This window comes from Pseudonaja textilis, chromosome 3 (assembly GCF_049901715.1).
Source record: "Pseudonaja textilis isolate UNSWEBS1 chromosome 3, rPseTex1.2, whole genome shotgun sequence".
NCBI classification, from domain to species: Eukaryota; Metazoa; Chordata; class Lepidosauria; order Squamata; family Elapidae; genus Pseudonaja; species Pseudonaja textilis.
Genome location: NC_141992.1, coordinates 36,007,746 through 36,032,728, shown reverse-complemented (window position 1 = coordinate 36,032,728; position 24,983 = coordinate 36,007,746). Strand labels below are relative to the sequence as shown.

At 36.7% G+C, this 24,983-nt stretch overlaps 1 protein-coding gene across 3 annotated transcripts in view; it reads right to left on the bottom strand.

The window, feature by feature from the left end:
• Positions 1–6,081: 6,081 nt before the first annotated feature.
• SYT2 (synaptotagmin 2) overlaps positions 6,082–24,983 on the bottom strand; it is an 81,308-nt gene continuing 62,406 nt past the window's right edge. For all 3 annotated transcript variants that reach the window (XM_087929281.1, XM_087929283.1, XM_087929282.1), the window contains 6 exons: positions 19,166–19,288; positions 17,509–17,676; positions 14,791–14,958; positions 13,964–14,081; positions 9,947–10,080; positions 6,082–7,939 (listed from right to left, as the gene is read on the bottom strand). In XM_087929281.1, the coding sequence (XP_087785407.1) occupies positions 7,733–7,939; positions 9,947–10,080; positions 13,964–14,081; positions 14,791–14,958; positions 17,509–17,676; positions 19,166–19,288 (918 nt within the window). In that variant the 3' untranslated portion in view covers positions 6,082–7,732. The remainder of the gene's footprint in view (positions 7,940–9,946; positions 10,081–13,963; positions 14,082–14,790; positions 14,959–17,508; positions 17,677–19,165; positions 19,289–24,983) is intronic.

Genomic DNA, 24,983 nt, shown 5'->3' with positions numbered 1-24,983 from the left:
AAAACTTACCTCATCCCATCTTCTAACTTAGAGATGATCCAGTTTCTCTTTTAATGACCTCAAAATAAAGTGAGAATGCTTCTATTATAACCCTCTAAGGAAGGCAAACCTGATGATACAGTAATTGGGGAGAAAATTTGCTGGTTGGCAAGGAAGGTCTGCCTAGTTTCAAATACAAGTGCAAAATATTTGAATATCCTACTTGAAGAATCCATTTTTGCAGTGGGGTGTGTGCCTCCCAATCTGATCCTTTTCTGGATTCTTCCAAGAATTGGAAAGGCACGCAAAGCTTGGGTCTAAAGCAATGCATAGTGTATTTCTATGCATATTACATATTTTAATAACCCTTGCAGCAACCTTTCAGGTTTGTAGGTTGATCCGTCTGTTGTACCCAGCAATCTAAGATACCTTTGAAATAGGATTTGAAGTAAGACCTTTTTAATTTGGAGCTATTTATGTCAATGCAAGTATGGTTGCTCCTATGTGAGGAATACATTTTCTAAGCCCCTTTAACTGCAGAATTGGCAAGCTGATTTATTAGCTATGATTTTAATTCAAGCATTTTAAAAATAAAAGGCAAACTCTGTAGATAAGAAAGGAAGGATTGTATAGAAATCCTGATGGCCTTAGAAAGATTTATTGTACCGCATGATTGAGTTTAATCTGGTATATTCCTAACTAACATGTTGTAGTTGTGCTGGACTCTGAACTCCAGTATTCGCAGCCCCAGAGCTAAAGAGAATTTGTCTTATAGGGATAGCAATTTTTAAAATGAGACAAAATCATCATGCAGCTGCTAAAATTGTCTATGATCCTTGTGACAATCAATTTCTCAGTCTATTCTTAAAGTGTGTGTCTACTTTTCAATAAACACAAAGAACATCTAGATATTTCAGCTAATTTCTTTAATAAGGAGACACATATCATTACAAAATAACAGGTTGACAATAAAGACAGAAACAGTCCACATGAGGATAGGGAAGGGACCATTAAAAGCAGCTTCCTGCAGGCTTAGGGGAGTTGAATCACGTTGCACCTGAAGTAAGGAAGACAACTGGAGGTGAAGACTCCAGTAAATTTAGTCAGTTTGGGAAGCTTCTACATCACAGAGGAAATATGGCTGGAATGGAAAGGAGCTGAGACCCCACCCTACACCTGAGTATCAGATGTCTGAAGCCTTTTGGAACTTAGCCTGTGGTGGGTCATCATCATGTCATACAGCTGCTCTATTTGGAAGTTGGAGTGCCATCATCTCCCTCTGTAGTTATGCCTTTAATAGTAGCCTCAAATGCTATTAGGTGGTCAAATAATGATATGCTGAACTCTGTTAATAAATATAGTGCTAAAGGCACCTGGCACAAAAGCACCTGGCACTTTAAAGCAGGTGGGAAAAATCCCAGTTAGCATTGTATTTTTCTTCCTGAGCCATTTGCAACACTTCTGCACTGCTGCCATCACTCCTTTGATTTCTAAAGGTTAAAGTAGCATAAGAGGAGCAGGTCAGCAATCCCTGATGACCAAGTACCCTGTCTTAATCAAAACTGCCTTGAGGATCTTCAGGGATTTTATTAATACTGCACCACATTAAACACTAGCCTCTTTCTCTCAGGATTGAGTCCTTGGTCCTTTTATGCATAAACAACCAATTACAAAATCACAGGAGGTAGAGGCCTCTTTGCCACACACTCCTTAAGTACAGAAGATACTTTAAGTTATGTTAGGTAGCCATTCTGAAAATCCTAGCTAAAAAGTGCTATCTTCTTCACTTAATTCTTGACCTGCTCACCAATCTTTCCTCAATTTGAAGCTGTGCAATACATAATCATTTGCACCAAAGTGCAAAGTCCATGTACACAAAACATGGCTGCTTTAGTTGTGTTTGTCTCTTAACCATTAAGAATTATGGTTTTGCATCTTACTGAAAAAGGCAGACACTATTTTAGGCAGAAAAGCTGTGCCAGCTTTGAAAATAATTTACTTACAGTTCACTTTAATGAACTGGTACTTTTAAGCAGTAGTGTATTTTTCTCAGTATTCCAACAGACTTGAAACAGAGGAGGCTGCTTAGTACGAGAATTGCAGCAGTAGTGTGAGATCTGAAGCATATCTTCCAAATAATTTTGAAAGCATGTGTTTTATATTCTGTTGCCAGGCATAAAGTGACAAACAAATTGCTAGTATTTGCCAAATAGCTCTAATTTTTTCAAGCTAAAAGGAAAGAGCTCCAATGTCAGTTATTGCTTCTCTATTCTGGAAAACTGTGGAACATTTAAATTTCCCCCAACATGCCAGAGCAACCCCATGAGAAATTCAAATGTTGGTCAGCCTCCCTGTTGGTCAGTGTATAGCCACTTCTATCCTAATAATTCTTGCCAAGGGGAACAGCCAAAATAGCTTATGGGCACTGATAGACCTGCCAGATGTTCCAGTTCCCAAATCTGCCACCAGGGCCCCTACACACAGGCTAAAAAAAGGCTTCAGACCAATGCCATTCATAGCCGAACAAGGCCAGACCCCAGGTAGAGCCTCAAACCAGCCTTATCGCTCATCAGTGACCCAAGTGGATAACGTAACAGTTGGACAGCAAGACAGACAAAGAAAGCAGAGACAGGGAAGCAGAGGGAGCAAGGATCACTTGTTAGCCAATCCCCATTTCAGGATCGTGGCAGCCTGTGATCTTATATGGCTTCTAAAATTTGCTTCAAAAGTAGAGGCTTCAATACCACACAGAACATTGAAGCTGCAATGTTGTGGCTATCTGAACATAGTAAAAATGCCACCAGTTTTGCAAATATTAATTATACAAGACACTGATGAAACTTACTGCCATCTTGGTGTTATATCTTATCCCACCCCTCCCTGCTTTCACCGAGTATATATTTTAATGGATCAAGCATGCTTTGTTGCTTTTTTTTTGTTTGTTTTAAAAAATTATTACTTTTTATTGAAAATAAATGTATGTTGTTACAACCATTCTCTCTGATTTTTTTTTTTTTTACAATCCCCCTCTATTGCGTTAGGTAAAATAAATTCATTCATACCACATTTTAAAAATAATTCTGTAGCCTGGCTGTATTTCTAGAAAATGAGTGATAATCCACATATTGTATGAGTTCTGCTCTTGCATGCTTTTACGTAAATACTGTGCTAGTTGTCATGCATCATTTATAAGAAGGTTGTATTTATGTTAATATTAGATCTCTATAATCATTTTATACATAAGTACACACACATGATGGAATTTGAATGAGGCTTAGATGGCTAAATTGATTCATTTTCTAAACCCTTTTATACAGAAAAGAAACTCAACAAAATATACTGACTATTAAACCATTTTAAACCATAGAAATAGAAGTTTTAGTTCAATAAAAGGGTATCTTTTGATTTATTAGTATTAATATTTCCAGTACCCTGCTTTCAGATAGGGCAACCTGGGTGGCTAGCAGAAGGAACAAAGCATGATGAAGCTGCCATTTTGTCATATGAACCATTAAAAATTAAGATACTCAAATGTTTATTCTAAGCTAGTGAGAGCACAGCAGCCTTCTTACACCTCACAGTGATATCGTCTTTCCAATGTTCAGCTAGATTCAATCAAACTGGCTGGATATACCTTTTAACATGAATTGCTATGTGCACCTAATATATTATTAACTAGCGAAGACTGACAGAGCCATTGCTTTCAGCACTTTTTTTGTCTTCTGGCAAAACTAACAATTTCTGTGTAAAAGTAACAATGCAGAAGTATCTATCAAATGTGAAGTAACAATGTGAGTAGAAGCACTATCCTGGGGTATAAGCACCAATGCAGTTAAACAGCTCAGGTAGCCATCTGTTTTGTAGTGTGAATGAAGGAATGATTTATAATGGATACAGCTTATAAGTAGAAACTGTCAAGCCAGAAAGGTATATTAATTTTGAGGGCTCTATAAAAAGTCATTTCAGGTCAGATTAGAGTTACATATCAACATATTTAAAATGGCACGTGTTTGCTAACACCGGAATTAACATTTAAATAATGCTTTTAATAATAAAGCCTTTAAATAATGACCTCTTGAAAAGCAGCTAAGAAATGAATAAATGACAGAATGATGAGGATATTTTTGCAGCTCAGAGCAAACATTACACTCATACAATGGCGGATGCAAAACCAGAACTGATCCCACATTCTGCAGCTGTGGAAAGGATTCTGCAGTCCAACTGGTGATAAAAAGGAAAGACAAAAGGACTATTGTCTCTGCAGACAATATTTTAGTTCAGTATTTCTTAAACTTGATAACTTGAAGATGTGTGGACTTCCACTGCCAGAATTAAGTGGAAGTCCATGCATCTTCAAGTTCCCAAGTGCGAGAACCACTGTTCTATAATTGATCACAGCAAAAATAAAAATTTGTCTGTCAGACCCTATTCAAACTATAGGCATCTCTAAGAGGCACTGCTTCCATTCCCCCAGTCTCATTCACAGCAATTTTAAAGAGATGATGGCTAATTTCAATTCTGTTTACCCTGAAAAGCAAAAAACCCGAACAATAATATGATCAGCAAAATTTACCCTTCTTTCAGCTAACCTTAGAAATAATATGACAACAATCTCCTCAATGGTTTATAATCCCACCAGGAAAGTTACCTTACTTGTCAACATTTGCTTTTAGTGGAGAGAGATTCATTCTTTTCTCATTAGAACAGTCTCACCTTAGAGTAGTTCTGTTCTAAAGACGTAGGTCTAAATTTGAAAACCAAAACTCATGTTTGATTTCAGAAGTCCACTAGGATGCATTAATGATGCTTGAAATCTTATAACCTTGCCAACTGACAGCATTTAAAGCTAAAGAGGCACAATAAAGGAATTGGGAACAGGTTCCACATACCCCTTTGTAGAACACGCTTGCATCAAACTTATTTGCACATAAAAGTTCTATTAAGTCTAATTTTTCTGATTAAGCATATAAACAAGTACATACGCTTCTTCAGAGCCAGTTGAACAATTTCAATATTCCCTTTGTGTAGTTAGGGCCAAAGCTCCAAGTGTGATAGCTCACCAATGCACCCAGTGAACCAACGTAAAATTACAGCCATTTAGATGTAATTAAACGAGGAAGGGGATTTGGAGAGAGCACACAGAAAGCTTTCTACTGTTTTGTCTCTCTGCTTGGATATACCAAGGCAGCTTATTTTGAAGCATTTAAGCAGGTGGTAATGTTTCTCACTCCTCACTAGTTGTACAGTGAGTTAATCAGGTGAAAATGTGTAGAAAAGAATAAAGGATGCCTACAACATATTGAATGAAATGCTTTAAGAATTAGAATCAACTGTCTTAACTCAAATTGTTCAATTTTCATCTGTATGATCTATCTATCCTTTGCATTGATTCTTTTGAAAGAAAGAGATCTCACACAGGAAACTCAAAAATTCTGGCTTCACTTTCAGTCATGGGTACTTTGTTTGATTTGTTTACATTTTAGGTACAAGTGGAACAAGCAGGCCTTTGATTACTTTGGTCCTTATTTGCAGTCTAAATGATGCAACAATGATAAAGATGACCTCACTCTTAATTGGATATATATATATATCATGTTCTAAGTTAAGAGGGATTGAGAAAGAAACTATTCTTTGAATATATAGCACTACTCAGTGAGGAACCAGAATGGAATGCTTTTTGTACTATCAATCTGCTTTTTGTTAGGCCCTTACAGGGAGCACAACGAGCACAAAGACAAAGCAACTAATATACTTGAAGGCAATGCTGGCAGATGGTTAAAGTTAGAATTTAGAACCAGATGCAAGATGAATAGGTACAGCCAGGAAAAACTGCTGAATACACTGGATTTCCTGTTTCTCTCTCCTCTTAAAACTGTCTGATTTAAAAATCTGTTCCTATTGTACCTGTACTTACAAGTCAGATACAAGTCTGAGCTCTGCTCACTCAGCCTCATAACTGAAAACCATTACTTTACTCCTTCAACCCTGATCAGATATTCCAGACAAAAGCAATTCAGTGGTCACCAATAATAAAAACTACTCTCTCAAATTTTCCTAGGCTCATGGTTTTGATATTTCACCCTCTTTTCATTAATTCTAATACAATATTGAACACCAAAAAGAAGTTTTTATTTCAAAAATCTTATTTCCTCGCCTCCATTTAATCTCCTTCCACTACCATCAGTCTGAAAAGGTATCTGTATCTGGCACTACATAAAAAAAACAGGGGCAGGTTTTTTTTTTCCCCAGAGATCAATGCAAGCACCAGGAACAATGATAATATGGCTTGACTTTCTGGGATTAGCAAAAAGAAATAGTGAATGTTTTGGCATCCAGACAAGAGAAGGCCCTGCTGCTTTTGGTATATCTTTGGTATTTTGGTTGGAAGGAATTCACTTTCCCACTAATTTCTGGCTTTGCTCCCTTAATTAAATGTGGCTGGGGGTGGGGGCGTGGAGTTTCTAACAGATGGTACTTATTTTTTTTCTAAATTAAACTTCCTTAAGATACTTATTGCACTGTGCTGGCCACTAGATGGACCTTCCTGCTGTTTCTAACCCATCACTTATCTACAAGTTCCTGCTATTCAGCATTAGAAAAACACATAGACCTCAGTCTCAAGCATTTTCTTCACATCCTTTAAGTTCCAAATTCATAAAAATAAACATTTTTCACCAATCAATCTGCAGCACTCAACAGAGTTATAGACTATTGTGGTTTTAAAAGAAGAATGGCAGTAAAATGGCATGATAGCAAATGTTTGCAAATCAACCCAGGCCTATCATTTTTATCCAATTTGCAAAGCTGCCTAAGATGCTTGACATAGCTTTTTTCTGATGCATCTAAGCTTGGCACTGCTACCAATAAGCTAACTATCTTAGAAAGAGTGACATTTTCATATAAATCGATAGCTCGTGAAGCCTAGAATAAATATCACATGGTGTTTGGCTTTTTTTTTCCCCAAGAAAACGAACGTTTTTACATTCTGCCTTCCACAGAAGCATGCATTTGTAGATTTCATGCTCCAATGATCTTCTGGTACCACTCCATTGTTTTAATTAAGAACAGAACATTCAAAGGTTAACAGAAGACCCACTATATTAGTTATTACAGGGCAATTATCATTTGGCAACTTGTATGCCCCAAACCATAGTCCTCTCATTACAGACAATTAATCCACCAGCCATCCACGTCTTCAGAGATGTCCCAGTGCCAGTATTGCTTTTCCTGAATATTCCTGATAGATGGCTAATGGCCAAACCTTACTGAACACAGTTTTGCAGCAGCGCCTTTTCATACAACTTGCTTCTCCCCTCCCACCCCCAAAAAACCAAGCACAGAGTATCTGGCCATCTCACATTTTCAGGCTCTGGTATCATCCTGTAGCACAAGGTCTCATTTAAGGAGGAAACTCTCAAAACAAGCAAAAGCAAAGCTGTTTTGTGCTGTTATTTGTGATGGTCTCAGGAAAACCCAAATAAAAAGCTTGCTGTACACTTGAGAATAACACAGAAAGATGGTGGGACATGCAGCAAACCAACTACTTGGAAGAATATGAAAAGAAGGAACCACCAAGCTTTTAAACCACTTCTTCCTGGATACTCTTGAGTTCACCCGGATTCCTTTGTAGCCATCAAAGAAAGAGTGTTGCAGCTTAGAAAAGAGAACAAAAACTAAATGTTGCCTAACTGAGGTATTGATAGCTCTGGATCACTTTGAATGTTCATTAGGTGATGTTGGAAAATGGAGCTGCCTATTTGTTTTTCCCAAGAGCTGCATCCACCTCTTCTTCAGGTTTCAAGGAGTGCCACTGGGCAATGGGGCGGCGAGGGTTGGCAAGCATGTCAGACCAGTGCCTGAGCTCGGTGCCTGTGGCATTGTTGCCAACAAAGACTTTTCCAATGGCTTCGTTCTTTCCCAACTTGTCATAATCCAGGACAGTAATTACAACTTGCACTTTCTGGAGAGAAGCAAGAAAACAGAGATCATTAGTAAGGCCAAATTAAAAGAAGAACAGAGTTGGAAGGGACTGTGGAAGCCTTCTAGTCCAACCCCTTGCTCCAGCAGGAGTTCCTACATCATTTAGACAAATGATTGTCTAATCTCTTAAAAATCTCCAGTGATGGAGCCCTTGCAACTTCTGGAGGCAAGCCATTCCATTGATTAATTGTTCTAACCATCAGGAAATTTCTCCTTCTCTCTAGGCTGCTTTTCATCCATTGCTTTTCATCCTGCTTTCAGGAGCTTTGGAAAATAGGTTGACCCCTGTTCTTTGTGGCAGCCCTTTAGATATTGGAACACTGCTATCATGTCATCCCTATTCCTTTTCATTAAATTAAACATATCCAATTCCTGCAACCTCTCTTCATATGTTTTAGTCTTCAGTCCCTCATCATCTTTATTGCTCTTCTATGCACTCTTTCTAGAGTCTCAACATCTTTTTTATATTGTGGAGATCAAAAGTGGATGCAATATTCCAAGTGTGGTCTTACCAAGGCAATATAAAGTTAATATTTCATATGATCTTGATTCTATCCCTTTATTAATGCAACCTAGGACTGTTTTTGCTTTTTCAGTAAGATCTATGAGATAATTTATGGGCGAAGAGGAGAGGATCTTGAAAATATACTTTAGTATTTTCTCAGTTGTAGCTGGTGCTAGAAAACACGTTCATCCAGACTTTTACATGAATTGATGCTGCTTTATTCCTGGTTGCTGTTGTCGTTCTGGTTTTAATATTTTAATCTGTTGGTTTAATATTATAATTCTAGTCACTTGCTCCGATTTTATTATTTTAATCTTATTTTGTACCCCACACTAGAGTTATGACTATAATAAAAAGTGAATAATACATGTTATAGTTCATTTAGTAAATTAATAAAATTAAATATTTAGAGTATTCAGAAAATCTCCAATGAGAAGATTTAAGTAGAAAGAATTCTTCAGGTAAATATCATTTCTGGCTGAAGCTAGGCCAATGTTCCTCTAAAGAGAAAAGAAATACTATTTTCATGATAAAGTTATGTTCTGTTACATGCTGATATTCCGCGTATAGATTTAAATCCAAGAGGAACTTATTCACGGTGTGTGTGTGTGTGTGTGTGTGTGTGTGTGTAGAGAGAGAGAGAGAGAGAGAGAGAGAGAGAGAGAGAATATGAAAGAAATGTAGGAATTGTTAATGTGACTGACAACATCAGCAAAGATATTTGGCAAAGGGCTTCAATAGCTAGCCAATTAATCAGCTTGCTTGCCTGACTGCCTGTCCTTTATAAAAAAATTTAACCTTCTCAATCTGATATTTGGTAAGACCATTAATTCTCCAGATTCCCAACAAGCATGACCACAGACTTGGACGTAACCGAGTAGAAAACACTAGATTTTTAAATCAGAGCTGCAATATACAGTTTCACTTCCTTGGTCCCAGTGCAGTAGAGGCTTCAGAAAGATACATAAATTAAACTTATATCTTTATAATATTTCTAGCCTATTGAGTTCCACAAAAGATCTGTCTGATACAAAAGAATACTGTGAAAGAATCATTGGATTCTCCTCCCCCACCCACTCTGCTGAAAGGTTCCCTGTACAATCTTACAAGTAAACTTTTATTAAAGGGGCATAAAACGAGAAGGAATGAGGAGAAAGGGAATCATGTACTGCTCCAAACACACACCCTCTAGATATATCAGATTACAGCTATCACCATCTCCATCCAGCATGGCCAACTGTCTGGGTGATGCCATAGCCATGATGATAAATTACTCAAGATATCAGAGAGACACCAGCTGCATTTGAACCCATTTCCTTTCCAAGGTTCAACCATCATTGATGGAGAACTGCCTGTTTCCAATTATGGATCTGCCTCTTGTGCTTTGTGAAGCAGTGGGAGACAATGGAGAAATATGCCAACTCAAAGTTTTCTGGGAGCTGCCTGGATAATCCCACTCCCTCAAATGAGAAAAATGGGAACCTGTATCTGTTCAAAGGGAATCTCAAAGCTGAAAGATTCATTGAAATAGGGATTCAGGGTCTTCTTCTTGACTGTAGTCTTCTTCTTCTTAAGCCTTTTGCCATTCTGCAGCAGATGAATTTTCACATAAGGATCTGAAACAATAGAATTTTACAATCAAAACTAAATAAATACATAAACAAGCCATTCAAAGATATAGATAAAACCTCAAGAACAGGTTATCTGGAGATTATCTCTCATATACAAAGTGAATGAAAGGACAATTGCCCCTGCCCCAAATATTTCAACCAGAGGTCACTCTATGAAACCGAATCCTTCAATAGAGAAAATATTTTTAATGGAATATGTTGCTGGATTTTGGAATTTTCTGCCACAAGATGTAATGCTGGCTACCAGCTTGGCTGACTTCAAAAAGGTTGGACCAATTCATGGAAGTCATGGGTATTCATGGCTGTTAACCTTGATGGCAGAATGACTGCCTATGAAGCCTTCTGCTGGGACACTTGTTGTGTACTTAGTTTGTTACTGTGAGAAAAGGCTGCTGGAGTAGATGGATCAGAATTTTGATCTAGGGGAGTGCAGCTTCTGTTATGTTTTCTGCAAGATTCTGATATATTTTTCTATCAAAGCTTCAGTACATTTTCACTGTACAACTTGTTTTCTAGATTTCCAGAGAAGTCCTATTTATTTATTTAGTCTATTTACAGGTGATGTTAATTAGTTTGGGCAATGAAATGTCTGCAAGAAAACAACCAAGTGAGTGGATTTTTGCCTTGCCTTGCCCAACTTCCTTATTTTTTTCAGGTTTTTCCTTGCTTCACTCCAGGGTATTGTTTTATTTCTTTCTTACTTTGTCAGAACTTCACTTTATTTCTTTTTAAACCAATCTTTTTGCTTAAAAAATCTTTTCCTTTTATATTTCTTTACACGAATACTGGAAAGCAGAAAATAAATAATGTAAACTTTGTTAACATTAATTTTTAAGTCACAGAAGACAAAGGTTTCATTGCTTCTTAAGCCTTCCAAACCCATGATTGCAAGATCCTCTAAAAATTTAGATAGTGAGTCACCAGACCACATACAGACTTAGCTTAAATATGTTTTTATTTTATATTTGGATAATTATTCAAGTTTGAGATCAGAAAAAAGCAGCTGTCAGGATTCAGTATAAAACAGGACTTTTCCTTATGCTATTTTTTAAAAATAAATGTAGAAAAACATTTTCCTTAGAGATCCAAAAAGGATTTCACTAGTCAGAGATTAAGACCATGTGGTTTATAGAAAGACTATGGAGAAGGTGGGGGGTGTTTTATGAGTTTTTGAGTCATCATTCAATAGATTCAGGAAAAAGGAACCTCAGGTTTATTCTTACATTCAGAACCAGCCGTTCTGTAGTTAGTTATCTGAAGTGAGCTTTCCCTGCATATTCTATAATTTTAAACTGTAGTTTTGGTGAATTAGTTCTATTAGATTATGAGAGCTCTGCCTTGTTGATGAAATAGCATCTTTGCATGTTCAAAAAGGAATGAGGACTATGAGTAAAGTCCATATCTGACAGCCTTTAACAAGAAGCAATTTTCCAATACTTGAAGGACTGTCAACAAGGAAGAGGGTATAGATAATGTTCAAGGGTAGAACAAGAACCAGTGGATAGATTACATAGGGGGAGTCCACATTTGAAATAATGAGGGTTGTTTTTTTTTTTACCTTGATAGCTATGAAGAGAAAAGGAACAACTTGTCCCTGGCATTGTGGGCACTCCAGCACTGGAGTTTTCATATGTGCCTGAGATGGTATAAATTTTCTTAGTCCAGTGAAGGCATTGGACCAGAAGATCCATGAGTCTATGAGTAAAATGCATTCTATTGGGACTTACATTTAAAATACTCAGAAGTTGCAGCGGGTTGACTGGTATTTTATGCTTTTTATTTAAGTATTTTAGATGGTATTTTCTGATGCCTACACAGAAATCTCTGTATTGATTGCGAATTGCTTACCAAGCATTGTTTAATATATTTGTATTTATTTAAAAGTCCTCAATGGCTTAAAGTTTGACTGTGTAAAAGACTACCTCCACGCTATGAAACTGTTGATGGTTAAGATTTGCAGGAAAATTCTTCTGAAAGTGTCTATCTAAGGCCCATCTTTGTGGAATACTAATTTGATGCATCTGCAAGCTATCAAATGTACATTTGGGGGGATCGTATTTGTTCTATGCTCTCCCAGCTTTTAAAACATCTGGCCAGAATAATTTTAAAAGTAGATAATATTGTATGTGTATCTAAGGGTTGGCATATAACTCTGTCAAGGACCTTGGAGTACTCATCTCTAATGATCTAGGTGCTAGAGCCCACTATAACTACATAGCCAAAAAGGCATTAAGAGTTGTTAACCTAATCCTATGTAGCTTTTTCTCTGGTAATATCACACTACTAACTAGAGCATACAAAACATTTGCTAGACCAATACTCAAATACAGCTCATCAGTCTGGAACCCACATTACGTATCTGATATTAAACAGTTGAGAAAGTCCAGAAATATTTCACAAGAAGAGTTCTCTACTCCTCTACTCGTTACAGAATACCTTATGCCACCAGATTTGAAATTCTAGACCTAGAAAATCTAGAACTACGCCGCCTTCGGTCCGATCTAAGTATAGTATATAAAATCATCCATTGCAATGTCCTACCTGTCAATGAATACTCCAGCTTCAACCATAACAATACAAGAGCGCACAATAGATATAAACTCAAGGTTAAGTGCACCAAACTTGATTGCAGGAAATACTTCAGCAACAGTGATCAATGTCTGGAATACTCTACCTGATTCTGTGGTTTTTTTCCCCAAACCCCTAAAACTTTAACCTTAGACTGTCTACTATTGACCTCACCCCCTTCCTAAGAGGTCTGTAGGGGGCATGCATAAGCGCACCAACATGCCTAGTGTCCCTGTCCTATTGATTTTTTTAATTTTTCTTATATGTATCCATTTCATGTATTCATAACTATGTTTATACTTATACCTATTATCTTGTAAGTGATTGACAAATCAAATCAATAAATAAAATAAATAAATATTACACTGTTGGTGGTCTCCTGGTGGTCTCCAAGCTTAGTTTTTGGTTTCCAGATATTTCATTAACATATTTAGTTAACTATACTATTGTAAGAATTTTGGAGAAATGAAGTTTATTGGGTGGCAGGGGTTTGCCTTGCCTACTCTGCCTACTCTGCCTACTCTGAATATGCTTGGATTCTTTCTCTTGTTAAGAAAATTATAAGAAGGAACTGGACGTGTAATTTAAAATACAAATGGACAAGAAGATCCAGTAGTGTTGCTACCTTTCCTTCCGATTCAGCATTTTGCCCACATTCATTGTGTACCTTGGAATCTAGCCAGGGCTGGGATTCAACCAGTGTTACTACTGGTTTGGTGACTATACGCGTGTAAAAGAAATCATCAGCTGTGCTGCCTGGACAGCTGAAAAGCTGGGTGCACAGTGTTTGAAAAGCCTCTTTTTTCCTGCTTTTTCAACCTCAGTTGTGCCGCGCAAAGCAGCTGAGATTGAAAAAGCAGGAAATAAAGGACAGGTAAGAGCCCAGGCAGGCAGGTGGGCCAAACAGCAGCAAACACAAAACTGGTTTGGTGTCTGCTGCTCTTCAGAGCTACTGGTTCTTTAGAACCAGGCAGAACCGGTAGCATCTCACCCCTGAATCTAGCCACTATTCATGAAGATTTTCCAGCAAGCACATGGGCTGGTAACTGTTTTCATGTCAAAAAATCAAAGAAGCTTTGAACTCAAAGATTTTGCAAAAGAAAGTAAGCATATTATGCTCTACAAAGTACACAGAAAAACACTAGATGGCAAATAGTATTTGAGGTTTCTGTATCTCTGCTGCTCTCTAATGGTCTTTTTGACTGCAGAATGCTTGAAGGGGAACTATTTGTTTGTACTGACGGATATTGGAATAGCTCAGAAGTGTCACCTAGTGGATATGTTGTTGATTTTCACTCACCAGAAAGTCCTCCAACATCCATCTTTTTCAAATTCTTGGCCTCCAGTATGCAGACAGTCAATTTCCCAGCAGTGGGTACATATCGTAATGAGATACAGATGTCTCCCAGTTTCTCTGGCTGTTGACAGAAATTTGGAAAAATAATGAACTCAAAGCTCCTACTGTGTCTTATGAATTATCTGTGCCTATGATAGAAAGAAATGTAACTATCTTATTTGTAATATGTTGTTTTGGGAAGTTTTTATATGGGGGAGACCAGCCGTCTACTGTTGATTCTGTTACTCTTCCTTTGGCTGGAAAAGTGAATTTCCCTGTGCCAAATGCAAAGGATACATAGGATTACTTAGTTTCCCAGAAGTGCTCTAGAAACAGATGGCTTTTTAGATATCATCATTGCTGCTTGTTCTTGATCACAGTCTCTCATAGTCTCTCATTGAGACTAATGAGAGCTGTAGCACAAAACATATTATATGAAGTTGTTAGTTTTGGAGGACAACTTCCCCTACAAAGTAGTTAGCTATACACATAATAGTGCTGCATTTTAAATCCAAAGCCTTCTTCTACAAACAAGGTAATAAACCAGAACTAGGTTTTAGGGGCAGGCCCATCACTTCCCTAGCAGCTTAACAGCAGAGAGATAAGATGCAGACTGGTTAGAGATCAAGCATAGTTCAACTGCTCAAGTATGGGAGTTCTGGCTAGCAGGGACGTTTTCTTCCCAAGACCATGAGACTATCCCAAATTTACCACCTCTAGATTCTTTGTAGAGAAAGTTAAATCCATATTTCACAACTGAAGTTCAAAGAGCAAGTGGAGAAAACACTTACCTCCTCTTTTTCTGCACTCTCTAGATCCCTCCATTCTTCAATGGGTTGTCCTAAGTCCACAGTATTCATGGGTACCTTGACTTCCCCAATGATATCATGCTTAGAAAATCGGTCAAAGTCATAGATGGCCATCACCAAAGTCTTCCCACCAAGCTCTTGGTATGGAATCTGTTACAACAAAAGTCAAGGAACTTTTTCAATAATATAGCATTTCTATAGAGCTGTGGTGGTGCAGAGATTAGAATTCAGTACTGCAGGCTAACTCACTGCTCACTCCAGGACTTTGTTCTAAGCAGCTCAAGGTTGACTCAGCCTTCCATCCTTCCAAGGTGGGTAAAATGAAGACCCAGATTGTTGGGGGCAATATGCTGACTCTGTAAACCACTTAGGGCTGTAAAGCACTATAAAGTGGTATATTGGCCAATATAGTGCTATTGCTATATTTAGCAATTGAAAGGAAACATTGATAAACCTTTTAGAAAGGTCTTGTGTAGCCATAATCTATCTTGGGTGCAAAAAATCTGGATCTTCACTACATGACAACAAAGAAATAGGGAAGAGACTACTTTCTTTTCATCTCGTGATATGGGATGCCTAATTTCATGAAATTTGATTAAGGCCCTTGCAAAAGAGGAAGAAAACAATGAAAACAATGTACAAAAGCTTGGAGGATTACAAATAGATCCAGTGTTTCTAAACTGACATTCACATTCTGATTCTAGGATTAAAAATGGTCAACCACTTTTTGTACCAAGAAAAGAACAACTTTTCAAAAAGTAGAAGCGAGTAGCTATGGCTCACTTGCTTTAATTTCTAGTATATTCATTATGAAATAATGGTGGACTGAAGTACTTATTCATTAGTTTTAGGTGGAAGCTACCCTTCAGAATACCATTCAAGCAGTAATAAACTTTTAAGATTTCAAGGGCATCACATTACCTTTCAAGATAAACTGGTCAAGAGTTTTCTTTCTTTTTTACTACTCTTTAAAGTTTTTGTAATAATACATGCCATCTCCCTGCATCTAAAAGCCTTAGAAAAATGACCAGATCTTTGTGTAGAAAGATCTTTGGCTTGACTTGATGCTTATTTTGCCTCAAATTATTTCTTATTTTGCTTTGTTTTTAATTTGTTGTTTTAAATAATACATTGTCTTCAAAATATTTTGAATTTTAAAGAAGGAAAGCATGATTAAAATTCAGTTACTAATTAAAAATTACTCCACTAGTATGTTGAGTAAATATGAGAATCAGCTTAATAAAATTGTCTCAAAATTTGCAACGCAAGAGGAGAAAAATGCATAAACTATTTCATACCTGGATTTTAAAATTTCTATTTATTCTTCTAGTAATTTAAAAAAAGCTTTGAAACTGTTAATAAATGGTATAAAGACAGACATTCATATTAAACTATAGAAAAAATGGATCTTCCCACTTTCTGTTTAGCAGAAAGTTATAAAAACATAATATTGCTTATATTCTCACATGCTTAGGGGACTGTATGAAACTTCAAAGGAGTGTTTATTTCAACGAAGGCTCAGACATAATACATCTTCAGAACTGTTTGATGAAGTGATAGAGGCACCCTTGCTTCTAAGGCAAAGTGAAACTCCTGGGCATTAGGAGTTAGGCAGTCAGGCAGGTCTTCTAACCACAATGTCTTCGAGAAGTTCCTAGCTAGCATGTCTCATCCACATCATTAACTAGAGCTACTGTGGTGCAGTAGTTGCAATGCAGTAATGAAGGCTACTTCTGCTGACTGCCAGCTGCCTGCAATTTGGCAGTTCGAATCTCGCCAGGCTCAAAGTCACTCAGCCTTCCATCCTTCCAAGGTGGGTAAAACAAGGACCCAGATTGTTGCTGACTGTGTAAACTGCTTAGATAGGGCTGTAAAAGCACGGGGAAGTGGTATATAAGTCTAAGTGCTATTGCTGTTGCTAGAGGACAGCAGTATTTTTCAAGGGTAACGGCTGAAAAGCTTTCAGTGTTGGCTTTGACAAATATTATTCCCATCTTTATATTATGTCCATATTCCAAAAAACTGGCCTACAGAATTTTGTGGCCACCTAAACTGCTTTATCAAGACAAATGGGTAGCATTTTTGCCTCAGTGAAGCAAATAAGATTGCTTCTTCAAAATGAACTACATAAAATGCATAAAATTAATTTTTTTAGATAACTAATTAAGCACTACTAACACATGTATTGACATACAGTAATGCATAAAAGAAAACTTTCTAGAGAATTTAATCACAGTACTACTAACATGTAAATTGGCATACCGTATATAATTTACAGCATAATGCCTAAAACTAAACTTTTTAGAGAATTTAATCACAGTGCTACTACTATCTATTTCCTAAGACATAATTGCTAGTCACGTATTGTTTGGACAACTTTTCCAGTATCCTGGCAGTGTTGAGCCCTGCCAGCCATTTTAATTCTTGTTATTAAAATTTCAATCAACTTTCTTATTCTTTTTCTCCATTGTGTTTCAGTTCTCATTTACTGGTAGACTATTTATTATAGGAATAATGTCCTGTTGTTTGATATGGTTTCAAGTATTAGTTCTTCAGCATTTCATTACCAGCCTTTTCTTTTTGAGTTCCATTTGGGGTGAGGCTGGGTATTGATCACAGATGTACATAAATTATTTTGAAGGCAAAATAGCCAAGCCAACATACCAACCATGCAAAGAATATCCAGATTAGAAATCTTACCTTAAAGACAAAAGTCTCATTATAGGTTGGATTGAGGGTCTTCTTTTGTACTTTGGTCTCATACTTCTTCTTTTTGTCTGGAAGTAGGAAGACTTTGACATAAGGATCAGATGTACCTCCCATGTCCAATGCTGGCAGTTCAGCTGCTTGGAGGATTCCAACAGTGAGCTGTTAAGAAAGAAAGAAAGAAAGAAAGAAAGAAAGAAAGAAAGAAAGAAAGAAAGAAAGAAAGAAAGAAAGAAAGAAAGAAAGAAAGAAAGAAAGAAAGAAAGATAGATCTTGAAACAGTATGTTCCAATCAAAGTGGGAAACTATCTGACTTAATCCTCCTATCTTTAATGTACAACTCACTTATATTACTATCCAGTTCTTACTCCTTTTTTCTGTTGTTTGGGGAAGGGGACGGAGCTGTTAATGCTACATTGAATTTTATTTGAAGAAATGCATATGGTTAATAATTAGGTATAAATAGAAAAAAATATTCTAATATCTTATAATCTGTGCAAATTGCAGTTTAGAAATATTCAGGTAAGCCATTCACCTGCTCTATCAAGAATTCCTAGGAATTTGCCTTCTAGATAGAGAAATGGCATTGTATTTCTTTCATTATATTATGATCACAGCACTATCAAAAGTATATATACTCAGTCCTTAAAAAGAAACAAAATTTGAAATAGAATAAAAACAATAAATTAAACATTGTGGCAATCTGATGCTTACATTCAGCACTGAGCTATTGTTTACCTGCTAAGATAACAATATGTAGAACCTTAGTAACACTTTATGAATGATGACTATTTGACAGAGGTAACTGCATAAAAGTTGTCAGCACACCCCAGGAGTTTACCTAATAGGAAACTCTAAAAATGGACTTCCTATTCTTGTAATGAAAACATTATAGAAAGACATGACTAAAGTATCTGTATCATCAAATCCAAAAAGGCAGATATATTATGTTCCTCTATACTTATATTCATACATCCCGGTACATTTTGAAAATCTCCTTCCCCTACTGCTGTTGGCAACATATCAAAATCCCAAGGAGCATCTTGTTAATTTCTGTGATAAAGGTAAGGAGGTGCTACCTGATGGAAGCCCATATTTTTAAAATACAAATATCAACCAGTTTGCCCCATATTATTCTGTTGATCTATATCCAGAAAGATTAATCAATGGAGAGTTTACAATAAAGTCCAAAGTTCTCACAGGTACCTCATGCTATCTGTCGCAGACCTTGAACATCTACCAACAAACCATAAGACCTCTGCAGAAGTGCCATTTCCCAAATGGGGATCTGCAAATGTGCAATGATCCAGGAGCCTGAAGAAATCAGAAGAGCTGAGGCAACTACATCCAATTTGATAGCTGCCACTCTGAAACCATCTTGGCTTCCAGTATTCAGAGAACGCACTTATAGCTTAATGCTTTAAATCAAGATTTCACTCTTCTCTAGGTTTCCATATTCCTTCACACCATCAGGATGACTATTGCACTACTAGTGCTATTTTCAGACTGGTCTAGAGCTACCCAAGACCTGGCAGCAATTCCAAGCCCATTTTCTTAAGAATTTTTAAACTTCTGTCTTCATTATCACTCTCAGTGGAGGAAGTTAGAATGAAGTTTTTTTTATTTATATTTATTAATGTGTATGCATTACCTGGTTAGCCTGGAAATCATAATCTAGGGAGAACTGCAGTTTGCCCAGATTCTCTGGTTCTTTTTCCTCTTCCTCTTCTCCTTCTCCTTCCTCATCTCCATCATCATCATCATCCTGTTTGTTCTAGGAAAGAAATAGGAGCACATGTTTCCATAAAGAGTGACTATACATCAAGAGCCTTGTTCCATACGCACATACACAATATCTTATGTTAGTATAGAAACTCAGATTTACCATAGGAATAGAATGTGGCTTTCCAGCCCAAAAGAGAAGGGGAGGGGGCAACTGAGTTTCTTCGTCATTTTAATTTAGAAAACTAACATGCAACTTTCTTATTCCTCTCATACACATCTCAAATGTGCAGAGAATCTATCTCTTCTTTGTTGATAGATTTAGTGAAGGATACAGCTTGAATACTTCAATAATTTTTTAAAAAATGCAAACAACTTACATATAATTAACACTTAAATTCTTATTTAATCAGTAGTTATGAATTCTACATTTTTTCAGGGAAAGCACTACAACAGTGGTATTAGTGTAATTCTGCTTTCTCCTGTCTGGCAGCTACTAAATATTTTAGTTGGCAATTTTCTGGATTCCTCAGCCAACATGGTTAAATGTATCCATATCATGGAAGAAGTCAGGCTTGTGTAACAGCCAGCAAATGATACTACTCTCCAATGAGAAATCTATGGGAAATGGAGTAGCCAAGGCAGACAAAGCAGATTAGAAATGCATTGTCCATAAAGAAATTCATTGAAGGGGTTTCCAAATAAATGGAAATCTTAAATAACTCCAATGATTTCTTTCTTACTTAACTTTTAAAAAAGATTCAAACACTCATACATGCATAAGCATGCAGATTATCCAAGGCAAACATTCATTATTCTTTCTCAGACTTCTAAATTATATTTTATTAGATTTGGCTAAATGAGTATTAATGTCTGTTCTCAAGGCCAATAATGCTGGATAACTCTTTCAGCATTTTACCTGTCATACCTAGACCTTCATAGTGTCATTGAGAAGCCTTTTTGATGCTTCTTCCATGAACTCCACCCATGCAGAGTTTCAGCTTTGATGAGATATACAGGCAACACAATAAAATATTTTGTCTGTTTCGGTTAGTGCACCTTGTATTTTGATTGGACTTCATTCTGATTAGCTGATTATAAATTTTTTTAACCAGAAATGAAAGATTTTTTTAAAAAATTTCTCACTTAAAGTAGAACATTAATTTTAACTATCATTTATACAAAGTCTAAATATGGAACGTGGGCCTTCGGTTGACTAATTCCCATAAACCCTCTTCCCTTGTCCCTTTTGTGCCTCAAAGGGAGTTGACATTTGAATAGGACCTACCATGTGTTGACATCCAGGTTAGTCAGAAAAGATGGTGACAGAACAACACAGAACGATGACAAAGAGAGCACAGAAAAGGAAGAGAAGGGCATTATAGACACAAACACTTTACAAATTATCAACATCACAAGTACTCCCGAGAAACTGCAGATTCCAAGGCCCATTATAAAGGGATGGCTGCCCCAGACAGAATAAGCCAACAAAACATTAAATTCTAATATTTTCTAATTTCCCAAAGAAACTGGATTAAAACAGAGCTCCCACTTCCATTGCAATATTGTATCCTCGTAAAAGCAAGTGTAAGGCCCTCAACAAGGAGCATGATATAAATACATCAGTAGGTCTCCATTATGCCTTTGCTTCAAAACTGAAGTGGTCTTCTTTGGGAAGATCATTTTCAAAAAGTTTATTTATCAAGGTGTGTTGTTTTGGCTTAATGCACATCACTATTTTTTTTTTTGCATTGTTTCATTTAATCCAATCAGTGAAACAAAAGGTAGCATTTTATATCAGCCAATTTCATCTTCCATATTTAATCGTCAATAGCGCTATAAAAGAAAACTGAAGGTAATTAGTAGACCTGTGTTTCTCTGGAAGCCAAAAAGAAAAAAGAAAAAAAGAACAGAAATACATAAGGGAACAGAGAGAAAGAGACAGAGAAAACACAGCCAATTAGTAATTGAAGGATGACCTCTCCTGTGACTAGAAAGGCCCTTTATGAAGAACAAGAATGGAAAATAAACTGCAAAGAAAAGACACACAGCTGTTACAATGATCTAGCTAAGTGAGATTCTACACTTCCAGAGGTTAGAGAGGAAAAAAGGCTTTCTTTCTGTCTTTTACTATTGGCAGTCTTCCTTGACAGAAATTGGAGCAAAATAGTCACGGAAATTAGCCAAGGGAAGCTTTTGTTCTCCTTACAGTTTGTCACTTCTTTCATTTGTGCATGGATGGGCTATCAGACCAGGAGACATCTGATAAAATCATATACTGTACCAACACCTGTTCTTACTATGACGAGTTCCTCAATGAAAATGGCTTGTGAAATTTAGTTGCCTTTTAGTAGTCATCCTGACCATGGTTCCTGTTTGCTTAAAAAAATATGCCTGAGGGTTGTAAATCTCAATCCCTGATGCATCTAGATACCCCACACTAATAACCACATCTATTTTCTGTCTGAAATCTCGGATGTTGAAATCAATGCAGTAATGAAAAGAACTGGAAAGCCTAATTTAATAGAATCTAAGTATTATTTCATAAACTGTAGATCACATAAATATTGACTGTTTTAATTTGGACCATGCTCAATTCATAGAGATTGAGGTCATGGTCATAAAAGACTTCAGTCCTTTGGCTTTTAATGGGAAAAATTTGTCAACAAAGCAACCAGATGGTTTCTGTTCTTAGGAAGCTGGGGTAAATCCAATTCGGTCATGCATCGTCTTCTCTGTTTGACAGCTTGCCAGGGTCTCAAGTGCTGTAAATACCCGAAGTCAAAAATGGGTCCACAACATGTAAAGAATCCAGTCCACCACTAATCCTTATGCCTTTTATGCCATATCAGTTCATTAATAATTAGAGATGTGATTCATAACACTAACTTTTCATACATCTTCTGAGGCCTTCAGCAATCCTTCAGGGAATTTATGAGTACCTATTCTTGTAGGCCTGTAAAAACATACACCCACAATATGATTAGGCCAGAGAAAAGGATTCAGGTTATTGGGATCTGCAAATATCTGAAAACTGTCATGAAGAAAATGGAGCAGATTAGCTCTTTATTGCTCTAGAGGGCAGGACTAAAAATAGCAGTTGGAAATAGTACAGGAAATATTTTCCAGCATAAGAAAATGGCCTTGGCAAATGGTAGACTCTGGCGAGAAAGTTGCAACTATATATATTTATTTTATAGATCATCTAATCAAGCCCACTATATTGAGCAGTAAGCTTGATTAGACGATCTCCGATATATCTTTCAAGTCTGTACTCCTAAATCAAAAATGACAAATAAGTGACTTCCTGCTCTCATCAACCCTAAATTCAATCTTAAATTACATGGTCAATGGAGAGACAGGATGGGAATTACTATCTATTTGCAGTTATATACGTCTTTATTAAAATGAAGTTAGTATTTTGTTTTATGGTTTGGTAAGAGAACTAATTCATACCTCAACACAGAGGAAACCCTTTGTAAAGCGAGTCCACCTCAAAACTGGATACAACAGCTACATATAATAGGGCAATTTAAATAATGAAAAAGACTGGAGTTCTGAATCCTTAAAGTATATCATGGAACATGTATTTATTTATTAAATGTTGCCCATCTCGCAGTCAAGCAACTTTGATTTAACCTGATTAATATAGTTTGAGTGATGGATGAGAAAATGTTTCTCTACATTAGTAAAGCAAAGTATCCCAATATGAGAGAAGACGCCATCACCATTCATAGCCTGAGGTTTGTCAAGATTAATTGTTAATGTGATTTGCTGCTGAGCTAGTTTGACTTTGCTTACAAAACAGGTATTATAATCCTGAACAAAAGAATAATGGAATTACTGAGATGGTAACTTCAAATGGGATACTACATAAGAAATTTTTATGAGCTGAGATTTATAGATAGTCCTTGGCAAATTGCTTCCCGAGACCATCCTTGCACAAATCCTCTTGTGCTTTTTGTGAATGATAATTTTCCATCTGTGTTGTCTCAACAGGCTAAAATGGAATCATAGCTCTAATGGGGAAAAGGGTGTAGGTTATAAATAAGACTAAGAGAAGGGCCTATCAAAGTCATCTTGGTGTTGGGGAAACATTAATAACAATCTCCTCCATCTCTTTCCTTTATATGTAAATATCAGGCAGGATTCTATCGGCTATATATGCTCCAAAACAAAATGGTTAGCAGTCTCCAATAGGAAGGGATAAAAAGGATACTTGCCTGTTTCTATTTTCCTATCTTTGATATGTTTGGAAAGCTGGAGGATATAGCTAAGAATCTATCCAGAAAATGCATACCATCCACATAACAGTGTGCTTGCATGATATAAAATATTGAATAACTCTATTCAGGCATTCTTAAATCTGAAGCACTCTCAGGTGAGCATCCAACATAAGCTCTGTTGCTGCCAATGTCATACAAATAATAAGTCTACTTATATTGCACATTGAGGAAAAAATATGCCACAAAATACCTTAGCATTTTCAACTGTTTCTACCACTGGCTCCATCATGGCCCAGGCAGGGTCTTTATTCACATGGGTGTAAATACCCACAGATCGCATGCACAATTGTTTTTCTCTGTCAGCCAATCATGCTTAATAGGTAAATATCTACAAAAGTGTGGAAAGTTCTGGAATTCTGAATGCCTGAATATAGTGAATGTTGGCTGTGCTTCTGAAAACTGATAGTTTTCTAAATTCATTATATTTATAATTTCCTAACACAGTGTTACAGTGTGATGTGCCTAATTATGCTACCTTTTTCTTTGGTCTCTTTGAATCAATGTTGACTCTTTGAGATTACCTGGTCAAGTCTTTGCACTTTATTTGGCAAGAGTTTCAGAAATGGTTTGTCATTACCTCCTTCCTAGGGCTGAGACAAAGTGGCTGGCCCAAGATCACCCAGCTGGCTTTGTGCCTAAGGTAGGACTATATCCCCCATTTTCTAGCCTAGTGCCTTAACCATTACACCAAACTGGTTCTCTAATTATATCGTTATAACCATCCCAATTTCATCAGAAAGAAAGCTCAGACTATCTTGTCTTTATGAGAACACTGTCTGCAGATTTTTATAGCGCAGCTTTCCCCGCATGACTCTGTTGAGAGGTGTTAAATTGTGAGAATTCCCGGTCATTCTCTGATAAAAACATTCTCTCAGCATCACCACATTTTCCACAGAGTCACTATTCAGTAGGCAGAATAATAATACTTTTCTTGATATGGACACTCTGACTCCCTCCTTATTAAAGATTGCTGCCAAATGAAAACTTACTTTTAAAAGAGTTTGTGTTGGTACATCTTTTGCCTACATTGCTACTTAATGCTAACTTGATTCCTTGGGGTATCAGACTAAAGTTGTCCAACTTTCCCAACTCAACTGCCACCTCAACTTTCCCTGAAATATTTAGGGGGGCTGGAGACTTATGAGCAGTTGAGGAACCAAAACACAAACAGGCTCAATTGTTGTGAATAGCCTCAAGATCACTGTGCTTGATACTGCAAGCACAAAAGGATCTACTTTAAATACTACTGTTATTTTTTGTTTGTGTGATAAATCTATATCCTGTATATTTTCTCTAATACCTAGAGAAACTGTATATTGCATTCCTAGTTTACATAGAAAAGTTATTTTTGCATAGCAGGAACTGAGTTCTTTGTTATGCTTTCTCACATGCTAAGAAGTGTGATGTTTTCTGAAATTCTGAGGCAAAAGAAAAAACAAAGTTAGAAACACCTAGAAATAC